This window comes from Girardinichthys multiradiatus, chromosome 5 (genome assembly GCF_021462225.1).
Source record: "Girardinichthys multiradiatus isolate DD_20200921_A chromosome 5, DD_fGirMul_XY1, whole genome shotgun sequence".
NCBI classification, from domain to species: domain Eukaryota; kingdom Metazoa; phylum Chordata; class Actinopteri; order Cyprinodontiformes; family Goodeidae; genus Girardinichthys; species Girardinichthys multiradiatus.
In genome coordinates, this window is record NC_061798.1 from 41,447,259 (window position 1) to 41,467,824 (window position 20,566).

A 20,566-nucleotide genomic window follows, 5' to 3' on the forward strand; every position below is an offset into this window, starting at 1 on the left:
AGAAACTGTCTCTGTGGCGGCTGGTTTTAGTAAACAGTGCTCTGTAGCGGCAGCCTGAAGATAAAACTCTGAACAGATTATGTGCAGGGTGTGTGGGGTCTGCAGAGATTTTAGCAGCTCTTTTCTTGACCCTAGACCTGTAGAAGTCCTGGATGGAGGGAAGGTCAGCCCTGATTATTCTCTCTGCAGTCCTGATTATTTGTTGCAGTCTGGACCTGTCCTGTTTTGTGGATGAGCCAAACCACACTGAGATGGATGAAGACAGGACAGATTGAATGATGGCAGTGTAGAAGATGACCAACAGCTCCTGTGGAAGGTTGAACTTCTTGAGTTGCCTCAGGAAGTACAGTCTCTGCTGGGCCTTCTTTCGAACAGTATCTATGTGTGAAGACTATCTCAGGTCCTCAGAGATGGTGGTTCCTAAGAACCTGAAGTGGTCCACGGCCAATAGTGTTGTTGAGGATGGTGAGGGGGGTGTATAGGGGTGGTGTTCTCCAAAAGTCCACCACCATTTCCACAGTCTTGAGTGGGTTCAGTTCAAGGCAGTTCTGACTGCACCAGTGTACCAGCCGATCCACCTGCTGTCTGTATGCAGACTCATCACCGTCCTGGATCAGAACAATGACAGTGGTGTCGTCTGCAAACTTAAGGAGTTTCACGGACGAGTCCGATGAGGTGCAGTCATTTGTGTACAGAGAGAAGAGGAGTGGGGATAGAACACACCCCTGGGGGGCACCAGTACTTATTGATGTGGATCGGGAGAAGATGCTCCCCAGTCTCACCTGCTGCTGTCGGTCTGTCAGGAAGCTGTTGATCCACTGACAGGTGGAGGCTGGGACGTTGAGCTGTGTGAGCTTCTGGTGGAGGATGTCTGGTATGATGGTGTTGAAGGCCGAGCTGAAGTCTACAAACAGGATCCTGGCGTACGTCCCTGGGTGGTTGAGGTGTTGCAGGATGAAGTGTAGACCTAACTTAACAGCATCATCTGCCGACCTGTTTGCTCGGTAAGCAAACGGCAGGGGGTCCAGCAGGGGGCCTGTGATGTCTTTCAGGTGCTTCAACACCAGCCGCTCAAAGGACTTCATGACCACAGACGTCAGGGCTACAGGCCTGTAGTCATTTAATCCTACGATGTGCGGAAGCCACGCAAACTTTTTCAATCAGCAATAATAAACTACAGAAAACTGAGCCTCACCTAAATACACTGAAATATGAGTCCTTCCAGCTTTATTTAATTCATGGAGCATCAAACCTGATGTTTTTTTTTATTAGTTTAAGCTTTTATGGTTTAAACCAGAGCGATGAAACTGAATAACATTTCTCGTCATACAATAACTTAACTCACCTAGGATTGACAGAAACAACCTCAGCCGTATGTAAACTGTGAAACTTCCTCTGTTTTTGTCACTTGTAGATGGAAATGCTCATCGGTCTGTGCGCTGAGGAACATAAAATGTGTATGAATCATCTAAGGGACGCTTTCCTTCTCACAGAAAAAGAAAACTGAGTCGGGTGAGCAGATTAAGTCCTAAGAAGTCAGGCTTGATGATTCCTAAGGTGGACAAGCTGGAGATAATCACGTCCATAAACAGCTGCGTAAAGTTGCGCGTAATTGCGGAACGATGGCAGCTTTGGCTCAGCTGGAGGACATCGCCAATGGAAGAAGTTGGTTGGAGCGTTTTATTCAGAGATTATACTGACCTCCTGGTACATGATGATGCATGGATTATTAGCTGATTTAAATGTCCATGGGCAATTATTTTGGAGCTCTGCACGGAGCTGGGCTCAGTGTTACAGAGAGAAACCAGAACCGTGCGGCACCGGTGCCAGTTCCAGTTCTCACTACGCTGCGGTCCTTTACTTGAGCTTTTCAGATGGAGCTGACTGACAGGTCGGGTATTTAACAGTCATCCCTGAGCCGGGTCATGCCAAACCATATGGGTCGGCCTCATCCGTATGTTGCTCAGATATATAAAGTTCCCCTAAACTGTGGCTCTCATTTGCAGCGAGACGACTGCTGAATGTAATCAGAGCTCAAGACTGCACTCACGTTGGTTATCAGGGCACCGGCTCTCGGTGAAAATACTTTTATGAATAGAAATTTAATGCAATATATGGCACGATAGCCTCAAGTCATGATTCCGTTATACTATCAAAATAATTATGATTAATCTAATAGTTATTAAGCCTCCGTGCGTGGTTGCTACAAGGTCATTTTCTGTTGTTTTTTTTTTTTTTTGTTACGATTTAAAGTACTTCACTGTGTGTGTGTGTGGTGACAGTTTTCCAAATAGAAAAACAATAGGAGGCATATTAACGTCATTATAATGATCAGCACTGAGCTATGAATGAGCTCAGTCCAGCAGCTAGACAGCACTGTTTGGTTTCGATTCACACTTTGTAGAACTAAAAAGGTTCGAGCCAACAAACATTTGATTTTCAGTCAGGTTTGAGTCGCTGATGTCACTCAAGTAGTTGTTGGTTTTCTGTAGTTTACTACAAACATCCCCCGTGATGTTTAGACACCGTCTCGCTTGTTTTTCACCCCACAGGAACCAGTTCTTTGCCCTTTCACAGCACCGTTGCCACGGTTATTTGGACACGTGATTGGTGACTTCCGGCTATTTAAACTACTTTGCATTTGTATTTAAGAGCGGGGACCGAGCGGTCCAAGTGCCATGTGCAGCTACGTCCAATCCACCGTTAATTGGGCTGTATGAAGGCTACGTGTGCGGTGACATGTCTACTCACAATTTCGTACACCTGATTTTTTTGCGTCGCAAGTTTCAGAATTTCTCCCTGCCGCAAACTTTTAGTATGAAAGCTGCGCACTCTTTGGTACATGAGGCCCCAGGTTATTGATGAACTGCATGTTGCTCATAAAAACGTAGGAAATATAAGAAAATTCTACAATAAAAATGAGTCAACACTTATACAGCAAAAATATATCACCATTGATTTTCTTTAAGAATGCATTTTCTTTTATTTTTTCTTGGTATTGTTAGAAAATTAATAAAATAAATACTAGCAATCGATTGTTGCTTTTTGAGACTGTTTTAGTAAGCAGATGTAAGCATGGCACCCATTAAAATACAATAACATTTGACACAGTTGCTGCATCATTGCATAACCTATAATCACAGGTAAAGTTCATCCAAAAACAGGTGTGCCAACTCTGAGGTAAAAGTCCAAGCACAGTAGAAAACACTGCTGCGACCTTCTTTACACTTGGTCTGTTCAATTTTTTAGTAAAGTCCAAAAGAAGAACAAACAGAACCGTGTGTTCAGGTGTTACTGATAAAATGAGGCACGAAAATCTCTTTCCCAGTTTTTATCTTTTTGCTCTTTTCTCTTCATCTCATCTTTCTTCTGTCCTTTCCGCCCCTTCTCCTCTTTGTCTTGCCATTGGTGTTTCACAGCATCACGATCCCCAGCTTGGAAGTGAGTGACTTTAGCTCTTTTCATCGGTGCAAATCCAAGACCTGTGTGGTCCCTCTTTAACACGGTCGATACTGGCTGTTTAGGGCCATCTGCCTCCGGCCCGAGACCCGTCCCTGGTTTCCAGCCGCACCGAACCATCATCTTGTAGCTGTTGCTGGACGGGGGGAGGCAGTAGTACGGCATGGGCTGAGGATGGCGCACACTGAACTGATGCAGAGTAGAGGAAAGATGCGACGAGCGGCTGCTTCTATACTCACAACGACATGCATCGCACCACTGAGACTGGAGCAAACTGGAACCATCAAGAAAACATGTTACAACCTAATAACAGACGTCACAAATATTTGACTTCCTGCGCTTACTGAATACAATCCCATGGAGTTAGTTGTAAAATCTAATAAATACATCATAAGATTCATTTCTCTTTGCAGTGAAAGGTGTATACAAAATAGAAATTTAGATGCTGTTTTACTTGATATTTTCCCAGTTTTAAAGGTTTGTGACAGTGCAAGCAGTTTCAAACAGCTATAAATAGGACTGTATCCTAAAAACAAAGAGACCATTTGGTTTTTTTTTTTGTGAAACTAGAAGTGCTCGTCTAAACCCCAGGTTACCTTTTTAGGCCTTAAATCCTGCTTCACAGTCACTCTCAATAAGTAGACAGTAGCCTGGAACTGTATCACATTTTATTATATTACGGACAGAAAAGTAGTAGTAGTTGCACATAACTTCTCATTGGAAGGAATGGCATACATTTTCAAATTTTATTTGATTTATTTTTTTTTTCACAGAAAGTGATCCAAAAGGTGTGGCAGACATCTGTGTGTGTGTTTTGCAGGTTTGCAGTCATCCCATACTGTTCTTTTGTAACTGTCACAGTTCTCTGTGACATGTTCAAAGCTTGGGATATTGTTTTATAACATAACCCTGCTTTAATCTTCTTCACAGCTTTATATAGCTCTGATTCACAACAAATGTCATTTCAAGGCCCTTTACAAGACAAACAAAAATATCCAATCATATCCAATAAATTAGAACATGCGTTTCTAATAAGCAATTGGTTAAAAGTTTTTAAAGGAAACCCTGCCGATTGCTTAAAGTGTCTTACCTTAATTCGACATTAAACAGATAGGATGTCCTTCTCTCACTTCTTTTGTTTGAATATTGCAGAAATTACAAATACTTCAAAAGACAAATGTCTGAACTGGATTGGCACAAGTAGGTGGGGGCAAATTCAAATATAAATTCCCAACACAACTTTCACAATTGTAAAAATGAAAATATAAAAATGGATCCTTTTCCTTCCACTTCACAATTTTATGTTCATATAAAATCTCAAAATGCACTGAAATTTGTGGCTGTACTTCCAAGTGGTATGAATACCTTTACAAGTCACTGTACTGCTTCACATATGCTTGTATCACTCACCACACTATGTTAGTTAATATTAACTGAAACAAAGACTTTAAACTGTTACTTCTACAAGAACACCTTTACCAAATAAAAACCCATTTTAGACTGCTTTGTTTTAAAATAAATAAATAAGGATTATTTTGATAAGAAACATCACTGTCACAGAAAACACTGAGGAAGATGAACATTTTTTTTTTGTTATTTCTACACAAAGCATCAACTTGTTAGTTTTCGTATACTGGCTGTAACTTATTTATGCAAATGGTGTAATTGTCTTATAGGCATAAATAATTGTGCTAACCTGCAATCAGACGGCGTCTCTCTCTTTGGACTTCTTCCATAGTTTAACAACTCCTCCAGGACTTCATAATGCCCTGCTGTGAAAAAGGAGTGAGCAAGGATATTCAGAAAAAAATACATAAGACAAACATATTATGACCACTAAATAGTTAATATAGACGCATGAAGATACCTTCTAATGCCAGATCCTGGGCATCCCTGCCCCTGGTATCAACCACCCCGACCCAGGCTGCACCCTGACTCAGTAATAGCCTCACTGCAGCTTTTTGTCCTGACCAGCTGGCACACATCACAGCTGTCCAGAGATATAGGTCCTGCGAGTCAAAACACAGACTAATGAAGCCAACAATAATAATAAATCACGTTTAAAAGGAAAAAAAAAACGCTTTTGAGCGTTGCTACCTGAAAGTTTATGTCAACTCTTTTTGAGATCAGCTCCTTAAGGCCTGGAATGTCCCCCTCATGAGCGCAGCGCAGCAACCTGAGTCCCCGCAGCTCCTGGGCTCTCTCTGAGCTGATCGGCTCTCCTTGGTTGTCTTCTCTTCCACCTCTCGCCTCTCTTTGGACTAGAGACTCGGTGTGAGCCCGCTGCACTCGTTCAGCTGCGAATCTTCTCCTCGTTCTTCTATCAGACCGCCAGTCATGATGGTTCTTGTCTGCGCTCCTTGACTGGTGCTTTTGGGTTTTCTCATCTTTTATTAAGTCTTCGTAGAACCTCCTGACTTCTTCTCCGCTTAATTTGGAGCTTATGTCGGAGGGGGTTTGTTCCGATCTGGAACTAAACACATCCTGGTCGCTAGCGGGAATAAATCCTAAAGCAGCCATTATACGCGACAAACTACATATTCCCCTCGTTAAACGTTCACTGCAGCCTCAACAGTCACCTTACTTAAACAGGGCGAGTTTATTGGTAACAACATGGTTAATTCTGTGCTAGAAAGTGTAACAATAAATCGACGACGGAGCTGAAGCCTGAACTCGCCATCGTATATTTAGCTAAAGCTAAACGTAAATTAGCCACAAACCGTTTTCCGACTTACGTTTTGAACCAACACAAAACGGCGATTACTTAATAATCCTTCACATTACCAGGGTAGCTTAAAATATAATTTATTTTTAAAGCTCTGCCATAAACACACGGAGCAAATATTAGTAGGCTTTGAAGCTAACGTTGTTTTTCCGGTAGCACCAAGCGTTCCCACCTGGACTAATTTGGATGCTGCCACCTACCGGTTTGGATGTTGACATTTCAAGCTAAAATAAATTCTGTTGCATTTCCGACTGGGATCGCAGGCAGTTTGTATTTCATAATAAATGTTACTCATAGAAACCCTCTACTTTTTTTTTTTTAAACAATTTAGGATTTGAACCATTTGATTACTCTCTGAGATGGTCACCAGCACGTCTCAATTCACGTTTTGGGGGTTTCTTGTTATTTCTTCACTTCACAACCGGACGCGGTTGACGCAAATATCAATCGTCATCTTTTCAGCCGTTTGGACCTATTATCTCTGCACTACAGCGGATTTGCTTCGTAATAACACTGTAAATAGCAAAGTTTTCTTTGAATATTACTAATGACTGCCCAAATAACACCAGTTTCACTTGTAGCACAGTTTGATGACCATTGGTCAAACACTTTTTTAAATCCCTAAAATAGACTTTGCCATTAGGTGATTCTTTCTTCCAGCTGCGTTGTGCTCATAGCGCCCTCACGTGGGCAGAAAGAATACAAACTCTCATGAAAACTGACCAAACATCTTGTCAATTTGTTTAATGTCTGAACTTTAATGTGAATTGTCATTAATAAATACCATCTTTTAGTGAATCCAAGTTCTCTAGAGAGAAAAATGTTTGTTTTTCCAGTGGCAACAAGCCAAAAAACACAAATCTTTTAAAACATGACCTAAACACAACCTAAAAGTTAAGTAATATAATTAATGATCCATAACCTGAACACAGGCTCATGTAGGGTTAATTAACAGTTTTATTTTTATGGCACATTTTAAACAGTAATAAAATACTTGCTGACATAGTAACCCCACAAGCCCCCAAATGAAAATATTAAAGGAAGCAAAATTAACATCAAATATTGAAGAGAAACAAAAACAATGAGAAAAACGTATTTAATTTCCCTCCATTTGATCGTCCATCCAGTTCCTTCCACTTTGTTCAATGTAGTGTTTTACAACAAGCAGTCATAGCATGACCATTACATATTAAACATACAGAGCTTTTGTATGTAAACGTATATTTTGTGTGAAGCTGTAACTTCAACAGTCAGCAGAGATGTTCACAAGTCAGTCATTTTCTACGGCTTATTCCATTGTGGGTCCATTGCTGGTGCCCATCTCCAGCAGTCTATGGGCAGGAGGCGGGGGTACACCCTGGACAGGTCGCCAATCCATCGCAGGGCAACACACAAACAACCATACACACACTCATTCACACACCTAAGGGCAATTTAGAGAGACCAATTAACCTAACAGGCATGTTTTTGAACTGTGGGAGGAAGCCGGAGTACTCGGTGAGAACCCACGGGGAGAATATGCACACTTCATGCAGAAAGACTGCGCCACCGTACAGCCTCTCATCAAATCCACGAAATCTAGTGCAACTCTAAATCCTGCATCGCTGTAGTGTAATGTTTGTCCTTACAAATCACAAGATTTAATATTTATCCTTCAAGCTTTTAATATTAATCTTGTAATCATTTAACATGCAAAAAGGCTAAAGGCTGATTTATATTTTGAAAATTGACAATATGCAAAATTTACCCTCATCAGAAATATAAATAGAATGCTCAAAGAAAAACGATGCAAATATTAAAACCTGGTAATGGTGAATTTCTGAATGTATGAAGCAAAGTGCTTTTTTTTGTCTTTGTAATTACTAAGTTAATATCTGTTTATCCCCATCTTCTTACTGTCCCCTCCTTCGTTATAAAACCGCACTAAATATGGCTTGGAAGGTTTTTTCTCCTCGCTAAGCTGGAGATTTGTTTATTAATATTGGGAAACCATTTTCTAAAACCACATTTAAAGCCTTTGTTCTCAATTCTAAATAGTAAAGATGTTCATATTTAGGGTATAAATTACAACATCATAAACAAGGCAAAGTGTAATAATTATATAGATCTGTAAAATGAACAGAAGTAATTTTATTTTTGATATTTTAGCCAGAAGTGTCTTTGCATTGTTAGCAGTAGCTGCTGTATGTAGCTCACATACCGGCTTACTTTCACTTTTCATTACATGACATAAAAACTGTTACCAAGACTTGAGTCTCAGACCTGAAGTCCAAGTCAAGTCTCAAGTTAGGGCAACAAAAGTCTGTCTAGTCGTAAGTGTTTTAGTTTTACGATTTAAGAGCTGGAGTCACCATCTCTGGGAATCATAAATAGTAAATGCTTTTTCTGTGCACACGGCATCATGGGACTTGGCCAAGTGGTTCTTCAAGAGCTTTCATTCATGCGCTTTTAGAAAGCTTTTCCGTTAGCGGTCACACAGGGTCATTGGGTGAAAGGAAGCGGGAACAAACTCAGACCATGTGCTAAAGCCGACATAAAAACCACATGGAGGGAGCCCAGATGTCAGTCAAAGGGCAAATACCCATATTTGTTTATGACGTAATTTCAGCGTAGCAGGTTGTCAATATCTGACTGTGTATAAGGTCTACAAATAACTTTTTGAAATGATCAGGCGGACCCTTTCGAAATATAATAAAACATCACTGAATGAATGAATTAATATTAGTATTAATGAATTGTACTTTTACACATTTGTGTTCAATATTAACTTTTAAAGGTTTAATGTGGGTTCTGGTGTTTTCACAACCAATATTTTAGATGTTTTGGGAAACTAATTTGCTTGTAAAAAGCAAAATATGTCTTATGAACATAATATAAAAATGTATTAATAGTGTTTTGTGACACTTTTTTAGATGGGTACACACTGCAGGAACATGACACGCCATTACCCTTATGTGTAATCCATAAGAAGACACTTAAAGCATTATGTAAGTAATTCAATGATTTTACATCTTAAATGTTTGAAGAAACATTTTCTGAACTGTTACAATGCAAGATGTTTTAAAAATGATTTACTGTTACAGTCCAGAAAGTTACTTCTGTGACTAGATTCTTGTTTCAGGGAGGCAGAGCACCTTTTAATTCTCAAGACCTACGTCCATCAGTCCTTCTGTTTTAAGATTACCTGTGCAGACATGTTTATTGAAGAGATGCTTCCAATGTATTTGGATTCTTGCGCCTTCTCAAATAACATGACACAGTAAATCTAACCATAATCCTAATAGTATACCTACAAGCATGCAAAACCGTGTGATTTTCACAGGAAACATCCTGCAGTTTTATTAGATTACTGGGTGGTATTTACTGATGTGTCTGTTTCTGTCCCCAGTTTGTGTAAAGGTTTGTCCACAGTGAGGGCAGGAGAAGGGTCTCTCTCCCGTATGCGTCCTCATATGAACGTTGAGCTTGTCTTTGCTAATAAAGCGTTTGCTGCAGCAGGTGCATGCGTATGGTTTGTCCCCCGTGTGGTAGCGCTGGTGCATCTTCAGCTCCGTCAGGCGGCCGTACGTCCTGCCACACTCAGGACACCCGTAGCTGGGTCGCTCGTCCATGTGCTGCCTGCTGTGCAGACGCAGGCCGCTGGAGGAGCTGAAGCTCTTGCTGCACTGCAGGCACTTAAACGGTTTCTCTCCAGTGTGGATGAGAACGTGCAGCTTCAGGCTGGCGGCAGAGGGGAAGCCATTGCCACAGATGGAACAGAGATGGGGCCTCTCGCCAGTGTGGATGCTAATGTGCCGCTCCAGCTTGTTCTTGTTCAGGAAGGTTTTACCACAGAAGGGACAGGTCTGAGGCTGCTCTCCCTCGTGAGAGATCATGTGCTCAGTCAGCTCCACCAAAGTGGAGTAAGCGAGGTCGCAACGCGTGCATGAATAAGGCCTCTCCTTTTTAAACTTCCTGTGCTTAAGACAGTGCTGCTCCAACTCCTCCTCCTGCTCGAACGTTTCGATGCAACAACTGCACTGGTATGGCCTTTCCAGGGTGTGAGTCCGCAGATGATATTTGAAAGCTGTAAGCTTTAGAAAGACTCCGTCGCAGTGTGGACATCTGGATTCTCGCCTGTCATGGACCTGCACATGTCTCTTATAATGAGACAGTTTCATGAAGTGTTTCTGACACAATGAACAGTAATACTGATCATGCTGGTGGCCCTCCTCGTGTTTCTTCAGTGCATACTCCACTTTAAATTTCTTTCCACAGGTGCCGCAGGGAAAAGACTTCTGATGAACCTGCATGTGGGTCTCAAGTTCCTCCGCACTGTCGAACCTTTCGTTGCATTTGGGACACATCCCACTGTTTTCCTTTACATGATCTTCCAAGTGTTTGTTGAGGTCTTCTGGGAAGTAAAAGATTTTCTTGCAGTCGGGGCACTTGTAAAAGTCAGAATTCGCTGCTTTGCGATGGGACATGATGTGCCTCTTCAAATGATAAGGGCGGCCAAATTCCTTGCCGCAGTCACCGCAGATGAGGCTTCGAGGACTCGGCTCAACCGCTTTGTGTAGTTTAAGATGCTTTTCCAGCGCACCCTTCTCTTTGAACTGCTTATTACATGCAAGACACATGAGACCAATGTGAGCGTGAGTCCTTTTGTGTACTTTTAGGTCTAGCCAGGTGGTAAAACTCTTGCCACATTGAGGGCAGATGTACTTTCCGAGACCGTGCTGAATTCTCACATGCCGTGTCATGTGATAGGACTGGCTGAACTTCTTGTTGCAGACGGGGCAACTGAAGGGCTTTTCTTTTGTGTGCGTCCTCATGTGCCGAGCAAGTTTGTTTGGTCCCTTGAAGCGCCTCCCAACACAGATGGGACAAGAATTGTCTTTAGTTGTCTTTAGTCCAGCTTGTTCAGAGTTAGCTTGATAGTTGACATCCTCAGTTAAGCATATACTGTCAGTAGCTTCACAAGTGTCATCGGATAATTCTTCAGTTTTCACTTCAACGCAGTGAGTTTGTTGATTGCTTTGACCCTCTGTTTGGAGCGATGGGTCTTTGTTATGTGACTTAACGTGACTACGAAGCTCTTCATCATTCAAGAAGATTTCATAACAATCAGGACAGTAAAGGGTTTGTTCCCTGTGTGTCTTTTTGTGTTTAAACAACTCTGCTAGGCTTTCCAGGCTTAGCCCGCAGGTGGGGCACACGTAAGGCCCCGCAGCATGCTGGTTCCTCATGTGTCGGGTCATGTGGTACGACTGACTAAATGTGAGATGGCAGAGTGGACATTTAAACGGTTTCTCCCCCGTGTGCGACCTCATGTGTCTGTTAAGCTTGTCTGCGGTTTTGAAGTGCCTGTTGATGCAGATGGGACAGTAAAGGTCTTTCCCCTTGGTCAAATAAGGGAGGAAGTCTTCATCCCTACTGTCGTCATTGTCTTCGGCAGTGTCGCTCGACTGGTTGTTTTTTTCATCTTCCACTATATGAAGTGATGAGGTGCTGATATTATTATCTGGTTTATCACAAGCCACATTATTCTCTTCTGTGACCTGAGATCTACCTTCATCGCAACTATAAGAGCTATCATTGGTGTAGTTCTGATTTTTGACTTCAACAGGTTCTCTTTGGGGTTCAGTTATAAGTGGTTTTGGTTTAACCTTTTCCTCCCCAAGCCGAGGTCTACCTCTTTTGCGCTTTTGTTGGGGTTCAGTCACAACTGGTTTTAGTTTAACCCTTTTCTCCCCAAGCCGAGGTCTTCCTCTTTTGCGCTTTTGTTGGGTTTCAGTCACAACGGGTTTTAGTTTAACCCTTTTCTCCCCTAGCCGAGGTCTTCCTCTTTTGCTCTTATTTTGAACTGGGGGCTCAAAATCCTCTCCAATGTCCACACTCACCTCATGAAAATCAAATAGCTGAGATTCACTTGCACGAGATTCCACCTCTTTACCAATAGTCAGGGCCTTGGCTAAGGTTAGTCGGTCCTTCCTTAACAGTAGCCTCTCTCTGAGCAGCAGGTTGTTTGTTTTCTCAATCAGGTGATCTAGTAGAAGTTTGTTCTTAAACCTCCCATACTGACAAGGCCTCAGCAGATTTTGCAGTGCTGTGACAAATTCATCTACGGTCTCCCCAGGCATCTGAGCCCTTTGGTGGAACTTCAGACGGTGGGCCTGAGTGGCATGATCAGAGCCAAAATGAGCGGTGAGCTCTGAAATGGCAGCACTGTATGTAGTCTGATTTCTGATCAGAGTTGTGAAGACGCGTTGTCCCTCTGGGCCGAGAAAGCTCTGTAAGAGCACCATCTTACTAGAGTCCATATCTTTTTCACCTAATGCTTGAGCGTAGTGTTCAAAAGCTTTAAGCCATTTTGGCCAGGGCATAGAGAGCTCACCTGGGGCCAGTGAGAAAGGTGGAGGCGGGGTAAGGATTAAGAACAGAGGTTCTGGACGTGGCTCTGAAGAGACTTCCTCCTTCATGTCCTCCACAGCTAACACTGCAGTAACGTCGCACATTGTTCATTTATGGATTTAGGTTACAGGAGCTAATTGAAGCTCTTATCTAAATTGAGTAGGATTGGATGAATAAACATGCCACCTTCCTTAGTCTGCCTTCAAACTTCTGATGTTTGAAGGCTCTGAAGACAATCTTCTGAACTGCAAAATAAACAAACAAAACGTAGTTAGAGGCTTTGTTAGGTACACCCTGGACAAGCTACCAGTCCATTAAATTCAACCAAGGGTGAATTTAGAAAGACTGACTAGCCTAAGATGCATGTCTTTGTTTGGAAAAGAACCAATGTATGCTCCAGGAGAGCATGAAACTCTTTGCAGGAATGCCGTCAGTTGGGATTTGAACCCAGGACCTTTTTGTTACAGGCAACAGTGATAACAACTTCTCCACTTTGCAGGCAGGCCCATGTCCATCATCCTTCAAGCCATTGCTTGTTTAAGATGCAGTGTTTTCATTCATTTAATGTCTAATTCCTCACCATAAGTTAACAAGGTTGCAGATCCAGGTAACATGTTAACCAACTTTGTACTAAATTGAACCTAAAAGTTGCCTCAATAAACAACCAATCTTGCCTTGTACTTTAAACCCCTGATCTCAGTCCAATAAAAAAGAGAAAAATAAATAAATAAATAAATTGATTCTACTTGATTTTTCACAATTTTCCCTTTTTCGCTAGAATTATAATAGCTCCACCTCTCTTTGACTTTTAGGATTTTGGTAAATAAGAACTAAATAAGATGTGGGCATAAAAGACAATGAAAGTCCTTCCAAATGGCCAAACATTTTGTGCAAGGAGAGGTTCAAGTAAGATACCTGAAACATAATACCTTACCAAATATGGCATCTAGGCAGCATTAAAAATGCAAAATAGCACACTCTGAAATTGTGGTGACAGTTGCAATTCAATATATTGTAACACAAAGATACATGCATGTGTATTTTTTGGTGTTATAACAATCATACTTGGGCTTCACATATATGGCTAATTTATCGTTATCGCAATATCCATGTCTGCAATATGCATATCGTCAGGAACTGCATAAAGAGCAATAAATATTAGCTAATTATTTAAGTATCATGCATTCACGCTCTCCATGCCTGTAATACTTTTGGTGGCACTATTTGCTTAATGCAGGATAAAATTCTTTCGAAGGTAAATATGTGGTTAATTGGCAAAGTCGGCTGGCCTGGGAACGCCTTGGAATTCCCCTGGACGAGCTGGCCCAAGTGGCTGGGGAGAGGGAAGTCTGGGTCTCACTGCTTAGGCTGCTGCCCCCGCGACCCGACCCCGGATAAGAGGAAGACGATGGATGGGTGCATGGATGGCAAAGTTGGTAACAAACTATAACTAAGATATTTCAATGCCAAAACAGCAAATGTCGAAAAGACGAAACTTATTCAATAAATCCTTGTTGCTGAGATGGAAATAATGAATTTTATTTCGAGTAGCTAGATAGATTACTCAGTTTGCTTTGAACCCAAAGCAGAAAAACAAACACTCCCGGCCCCCTCCTTTAAAAAACCCTAAACTTTTTGCACATGGGGACACAAAAAAGGCAAATTGCTCAAATTGCCATTTAAGAGGTTAAAATCTGAATCAGATTATTCATGAATATTTGCTATGTATGCCACAGACTGAAGTCAATAACAGCATCCATAAAGAGTAAGTATATTAATACATACTTCTTTTGTAAACCTTAAAACAGCTTTTTTGGTGTCTAATAGACCCAAGTGGAGCAAGTTATTAGCAAACAATAATGCAACACAAAATAAAATCAATGTTGCTGGGCTCAGATAAAAGTCCACTTCCAAATAAAAACCCCAACATGTTCATATATATAATGAAGCAGTGTTTCACAACCCTCGTCTTCAGGGCCCCATGGTGGTGGATCTTTTCAGGAGTTCGCCAGCTGCCACACATTTAACTTAAATAAATGGGTGATTAACAGGCTGCTGGAGAACTTGATAGCATCCTGAGGATATTATGCTATCATTTGAATCAGGAATGGTAGAACAGGTAGACAGCGGACCAGGGTTAAAAAAAAAAACACTTGGATAAAAGATATGCATCAGCTTTATTGTTTTAAAGACAAGATTCGCTACAATTAGAATTTATCATGAATATCGGTTACGTATGGAGGGGACAAAAGTTAATAATGGCATTGATTTAAGAAATGGAGCATATGTTGATGGCCATCTTTAAAGATCACGTTTTTGTGTCTGTGTGATCCAGATGGAGCACAAAACGGTGGGGCCCCCAGGGTTAAATAATATCTGTAACCCCTGTGCGTAGAGGTGTTTTGTGTTTTTAAAACGAGTTGTAAAATGAAAAAGCGCCCGCACTGCTGATCACAGACACCACAACGGTTTATAACGGCTGTTTCCGTCTGAATGTAACTGCTGTCCCCCATCTTCTACATGACCGACAACACACAGCAAAGACGCAGCTATATCAGGAAAAAAAAAAAACATGAGTAGGACGGAAAGTAAACCATAAAGAGCAGAGGAACACTCACCAAACCAAAACGTGCAGGGAGTTGGGGGGGGTCACAACACACGACGTGTTCAGACCCCACATACACACTTGCGCCGCTTCAGTTCCGAGCGGCTGCCGTTAGTTAGAGCTCTCAGCCCGAAGCTGTGCTGCAGGTTTTAACCAGCCAACAAGAAGGCTGCAATGTTAGGCCGACAAGCGGAGCTGGAAGGCAGAGAAACTGGAGGGAAATGAAAAAAAAAACAAAAAAAAAACAAGCCTGTTACGCTACCAATACTTCTTCCGGAGACCAAGCTCCATGAACCTCATCCTCTCACATGTCAGCGCACTACAGCGACCCCTCCTGGCAGGGAGCCACATGGCAGCAACTACAGCACACTGGCTAAGATAAAGTATAAAGCTTCAAATAAATTCAGGTTTTATGACAATGGCGTCCCTGCTTAGTTTAGGTAAGTGGGTGTTCTTTTCCAGAAACAACAACAAAAACAAGTGGTTATTTAATATTCCTTTTTAAAATCCTAAATATTAAATTGAATTTACGTTTTTGTGGTAAAAATGGAAGAGTAGAAATGTAAACTTAGTTGGCTAAACGGAAAAGAAACAAATTTTTTAAATTTTCCTTGACAGGCACCTAATTATGAGACCGTAGCAGATGCTGTTTTTTTTCTACACCTCAAAATGTATTCCCCTATATTTTTTTTCTTCACAGAATAGAAAAGTCTCCCCAGCTGTTTATGGACAGTGACGTCCTCAGGTGCAGAGGATGTCTGCTTTTTATCTTTGCTAGAGATTTCATGTTTTTTTTTGTTATTTTAGAACAAACCAAATCTAAATTTCTACTAATCTATTTTTAACCACCAAAAGCAAAATGTTTTTTATTTTAATTTACTGATTTATATATATAAAAACATCTAAAACACTAGACTCTATGACTAGGCTTGTGTACATCTCTTTACAAGAGCTGCCATGATTGTCAAGGGTACTTTACAATAACAATCAAAAATGTCGTGCATTGAATTAAAACTCAATTAAGTAAGTCACTAAATAACTCATAGCAGGAAAAATAAGTAAAGGAAAGAAAAGTTTTCTCTTTGTAAAGCTGGATTATGGCAATATTTTTATGTAAGATTAGTTTGAGATTCAATAAACAAAATGTGAATTTCTGTTGCTGTTGTCTGCTGTGGTATTTACATAAACATTTCCTGCTCACAATAGGCCTATTTCTCATAAAAGTGGTGTATCGTCTTAAAAAATAAATCCTTAGGAATTGTTTTATTAAGAACTTTATGATGATTATAGAGAGGGTGGTAATGGTTAGTTCAGAAATTCAGTACTTGGTGTAAATGATTTGCTCAATTTTAAGCTGCTTGTAGTAAGAAGCTGCCTAGTTTAATTTCATTGTTTTTGCTAACTGCTAACAGGCAGGGAAAAATGGATTAATCTCTGGCTTGAGTAGGTTATTTTGTTTTTTAGGTGTTGTACATGGTTTTTAGAGGAATTTCTGTAATAGATCAGCAATAAATAGTGTAAACTTGTGTAGTTGACAGAAAATGATATGAAAACATTTTTTCAGAAATTAAAATTAGAAACATGTGACATTCATTTATGTTCAGCTCCCTTTACTCTGATAAACCAGATAATAAAATCCATTGCAACAAATTGCCTTTGCAAATTACCTAATTAGTAATAGAGCTTGACGTTTAAACCAGGATTGAGTTTTAAAACAACACAACAAGCATCTCACAGAGCACTGTTCAATCCATCATCTGAGGAAAAGAAAATTATATTGCCAAAGTGCAAACCTTCCCTTCCACTGTTGTCCATCTGAACTGACAGACCAGGCAAGAAGAGCATTAATCAGAGCAGCAGCCAAAAGGCCTGTGGTAACTCTGGAGGAGCAGCGGACATTCCCTGCTCAGGTGGAAGAAAGTGTCCACAGGACAGATATGAGTTGTGTATTTGCATATAGAGCACACTGCAAACACATAGAAGAACGTGCTGTAGTTGGATTATACTAAAGCGTAACTTTTTTTGGCCCACATGCAACATACTATTTACGGCAAATAAAACCAGGACTGCACATCAGCCTGAACACACTCACAGTGAAACTTGATGGTGGTGGTGGCAACATCATCATGGGGGATCTATTTTTGCTGGTCAAAGTTAGATGAGAAGCTCTTTCAGCATCAGAAGACCAGGAAAGCTCCAGGACCTGACAATGTCTCCCCCTCATGCCTGAGAACCTGCCATGACCAACTGGCTCCCATCTTCACTCAGATCTTCAACAAGTCTCTGGAGCTGTGGGAAGTTTCCTCCTGCTTCAGCTGCTCTATCAACCTGGTCCCAAAGAAACACACCATCATGGGGTTTAATGACTATAGGCCTGTTCTGGCGTCTGTGGTCATGAAATCTTTCAAGCTATTGGTGTTGAAGCATCTGAAGGGCATCATAGGCCCCCTGCTGGATCCCCTTCAGCTTACTAGCTGATGAAGCAGTTAATTTGGGACTACACTTCATCTTGCGCCACCTCGACCACCCAGAGACTTACGCCAGGATCCTCTTTGCGCACTTCATTTGGGGCTTTAACACCATCAACCCAGACCTTCTCCAACAGAAGCTCACCCAGCTCACAGTGGATCACCAGCTTCCTGACTGACTGGCAGCAGCAGGTGAGGCTAAGGAACATTTTCTCCTGCACAAGAACCATCAGCAGCTTTGTTAAATCAAAATAATTCAAACTACAGCTTCAAAGTTTATGGAAACCCACACTAACCTAGAAAAGGAGCTATATGTGACATTTATGTCTACATTTTCTATTCGTGTTCATTTTGTCTTTTGACAGCTCACAGTGAGAGTTTGTTTTGCACTGGAGAGTATCATTTAAATGAGCTTCTTTCTAATCGTTTACCTCCTTAAACTTAAATTATAAAAGAAGAATATATATTTATTTCTAGAACGTAAAATTCCTGCTTTTGGGATTTAAAAATAGTACAAGCTTTTACAAATTTTAACAAGGCAGAAAGAAATGTGTGACATTGGAATATTGCCTTCTTGTCCTTTCTTTGTGTTTGTACCTAGGGTTTTTATCAGTGTTAATAGGTTGCCACGCTAATCAGTGATTTAAATGTCGAGTGTTTTCCTGCCTGGGTTTAGGGTCAAAGTTGCAGAAACTCATTTGTGAGGGATTAACTCAGCCTTGTCACGAAAGGGGGTGGTGGTTGTGAGGTACCTAAATGAAGCAAAAGAGAGGCAATAATAATACCAAAATAAACCTACAACATCCAAGGTCCAAAAAATAAATAAAAAATTTACTGATGAAACTAAATAAATCTGGGCTGCATGGTGGCGCAGTTGGTAGCACTGTTGCCTTGCAGCAAGAAGGTCCTGGGTTCAATTCCTGGCTGGGGGTCTTTCTGCATGGAGTTTGCATGTTCTCCTTGTGCATGCATGGGGTCTCACTGGGTACTCTGGCTTCCTCCCACAGTCCAAAGACATGCCTGTTAGGTTAATTGGTCTCTCTAAATTGCCCTTAGGTGTGTGAATGAGTGTGTGCATGGTTGTTTGTGTGTTGCCCTGCGACGGACTGGCGACCTGTCCAGGGTGTACCCTGCCTCTTGCCCATAGACTGCTGGAGATAGGCACCAGCTCCCCCGTGACCCACTATGGAATAAGCAGCGGTAGAAAATGACTGACTGACTAAACAAATCAGGAACATGGAGAGAAGACAATGGAGGGCAGAATTACACAGATTAGATCCTTGTTACCCACTTCATTTTTGATCTGCAAACAAGCTGCTCCTCACCTCCTCTGCGTATGTGTTGCACAACTAAATGCGATTTGGAGGGAAAAATTAATTTACAATAAGGAAAGGAGAGCTGTATATTTCTTGAATATGCCAAAGGAGATCTTAAATGCTTGATAAATGTAATATTTGGCTGCAGTTGCAAAAAGATCCAAATTCGGAGGGCTGCATCCTTCCAACGCCACAGCAAGGTGGCGAAGGCTGTCCAAATTCGAAGGCTCTTCCAAATACGTCCTTCTTTTCGCCAGGTTTGAACGATAGTCCAGTGTAACCTTCGTGGCCTACGCTATCCCATGATTCCTTGCGGGTCGAAGCGAGTTGCTCAAAAGGAAGTGTCAATGGCGTAGGGGAGCGGCAAAAACTTTGATATGTTACATTTTCTGTGACCTAAAATAAACTTTTACTGTTTTTAGGCAAGAATGTAGCCGTGTAAACTTGAAATACCTGATCTGTTTTTCAAAATATCGCTTAATTGCAAAAGTGGTCCAATGTTTTCAGAGACTTTTATCACTTAGTGGAAGATAGACCGTTTTGCCTATACATTACACAAAGTAGGTGGGAAAAATAAAATACTTTTTGGACACAATTTGGTGTTCTAACAGGACACTGATCCCAAACACACACCCAAACTGGTTTTGAAATGGTTAAACTAGGCTAACATGTGGCTTCTGGAGTGGCCCTGACCTCAGCCCTATTAAAATATATACACCATGCTTAAAAGCTGGATCAAAGAGAGGAAGCCAATCAATTAAAACAAGTTTTACAATTTCTGACACTATAATTTTTCTCCTGTCTATATTTTACAGGTGATCCTTCTGTTGTTGGGAGAAGAGCAACACCTGTTACATCTTTTGAGGCTTAAGCAGCAGGGAGAGTTGCCAAAGAAATTAATTTGATGGTCAGCAACATATTTCTTGAGCGGGAGGATGCCAGCTATTGGTGTGCCAATTTGTCCATTTGGATTCAGAGACGTTGCACCAGAGTCACCCAAAACCACAGTACTCTCTTAGTTTTGGGTGTACATGGTGTCTGTTAACTTATAGCTGTAAGTAACCTCTCCTGTAATACAGGGACAAATACTTGCAGGAAAACTCAGTGGGTTCTGGTAGAAGACTGTCTCCAAGCACGCTGCATTCCGTGTCTCTAGACTCAGTTAGCTTGGACAGCTACATAGATTTCAGTTGAGCATGGATCTTCTTCCATTAAACCAAAGCTCATTTTCATCTCCACTGAAAACTAAAATGAAAAAAACTGCAACACTTGGAGCTGCAAATAAACTTTCTTTTGCCTGAGAATAACAGGCTACTATCACTGTTTGCACCTCCATAAATGATGTATCTTCTGACCAGAAAGTGTTTGTTTATGGTACATCTCCATTGCAGATAAACCTTGCTGAATTGCTTCCATATTGTACATACTTTATAATGAAAAGCCGCAAAAGTGACCAGCTGACCCATTAAAACGATGGTGGGAGTTTAAGAGTATTCCTCTGTATCAATCCTCTGCTTATATAACAAATGATTTTTTTTTCTTGTGTGAAAGGGTTGATTTAAAATCATTCAGGCATAACTTTAATCACTTGCCAGACTTA

At 41.2% G+C, this 20,566-nt stretch overlaps 2 protein-coding genes across 2 annotated transcripts; both read right to left on the minus strand.

Annotated features, from left to right (window-relative positions):
* Nucleotides 1–2,954: 2,954 nt before the first annotated feature.
* On the minus strand, nt 2,955–6,530 carry gpank1 (G patch domain and ankyrin repeats 1). The gene is made up of 4 exons (XM_047366278.1): nt 5,557–6,530; nt 5,327–5,468; nt 5,156–5,231; nt 2,955–3,733 (listed from the first exon to the last, which is right to left on the minus strand). Exons 1-4 carry the CDS (start codon nt 5,977–5,979, stop codon nt 3,292–3,294), a joined length of 1,083 nt encoding a protein of 360 aa, XP_047222234.1. The 5' UTR covers nt 5,980–6,530; the 3' UTR covers nt 2,955–3,291.
* Nucleotides 6,531–9,494: 2,964 nt separating this feature from the next.
* Nucleotides 9,495–15,513, minus strand: LOC124868736 (zinc finger protein 271-like). The gene is made up of 2 exons (XM_047366266.1): nt 15,196–15,513; nt 9,495–12,822 (listed from the first exon to the last, which is right to left on the minus strand). Exon 2 carries the CDS (start codon nt 12,679–12,681, stop codon nt 9,526–9,528), a length of 3,156 nt encoding a protein of 1,051 aa, XP_047222222.1. The 5' UTR covers nt 12,682–12,822; nt 15,196–15,513; the 3' UTR covers nt 9,495–9,525.
* Nucleotides 15,514–20,566: the final 5,053 nt, after the last annotated feature.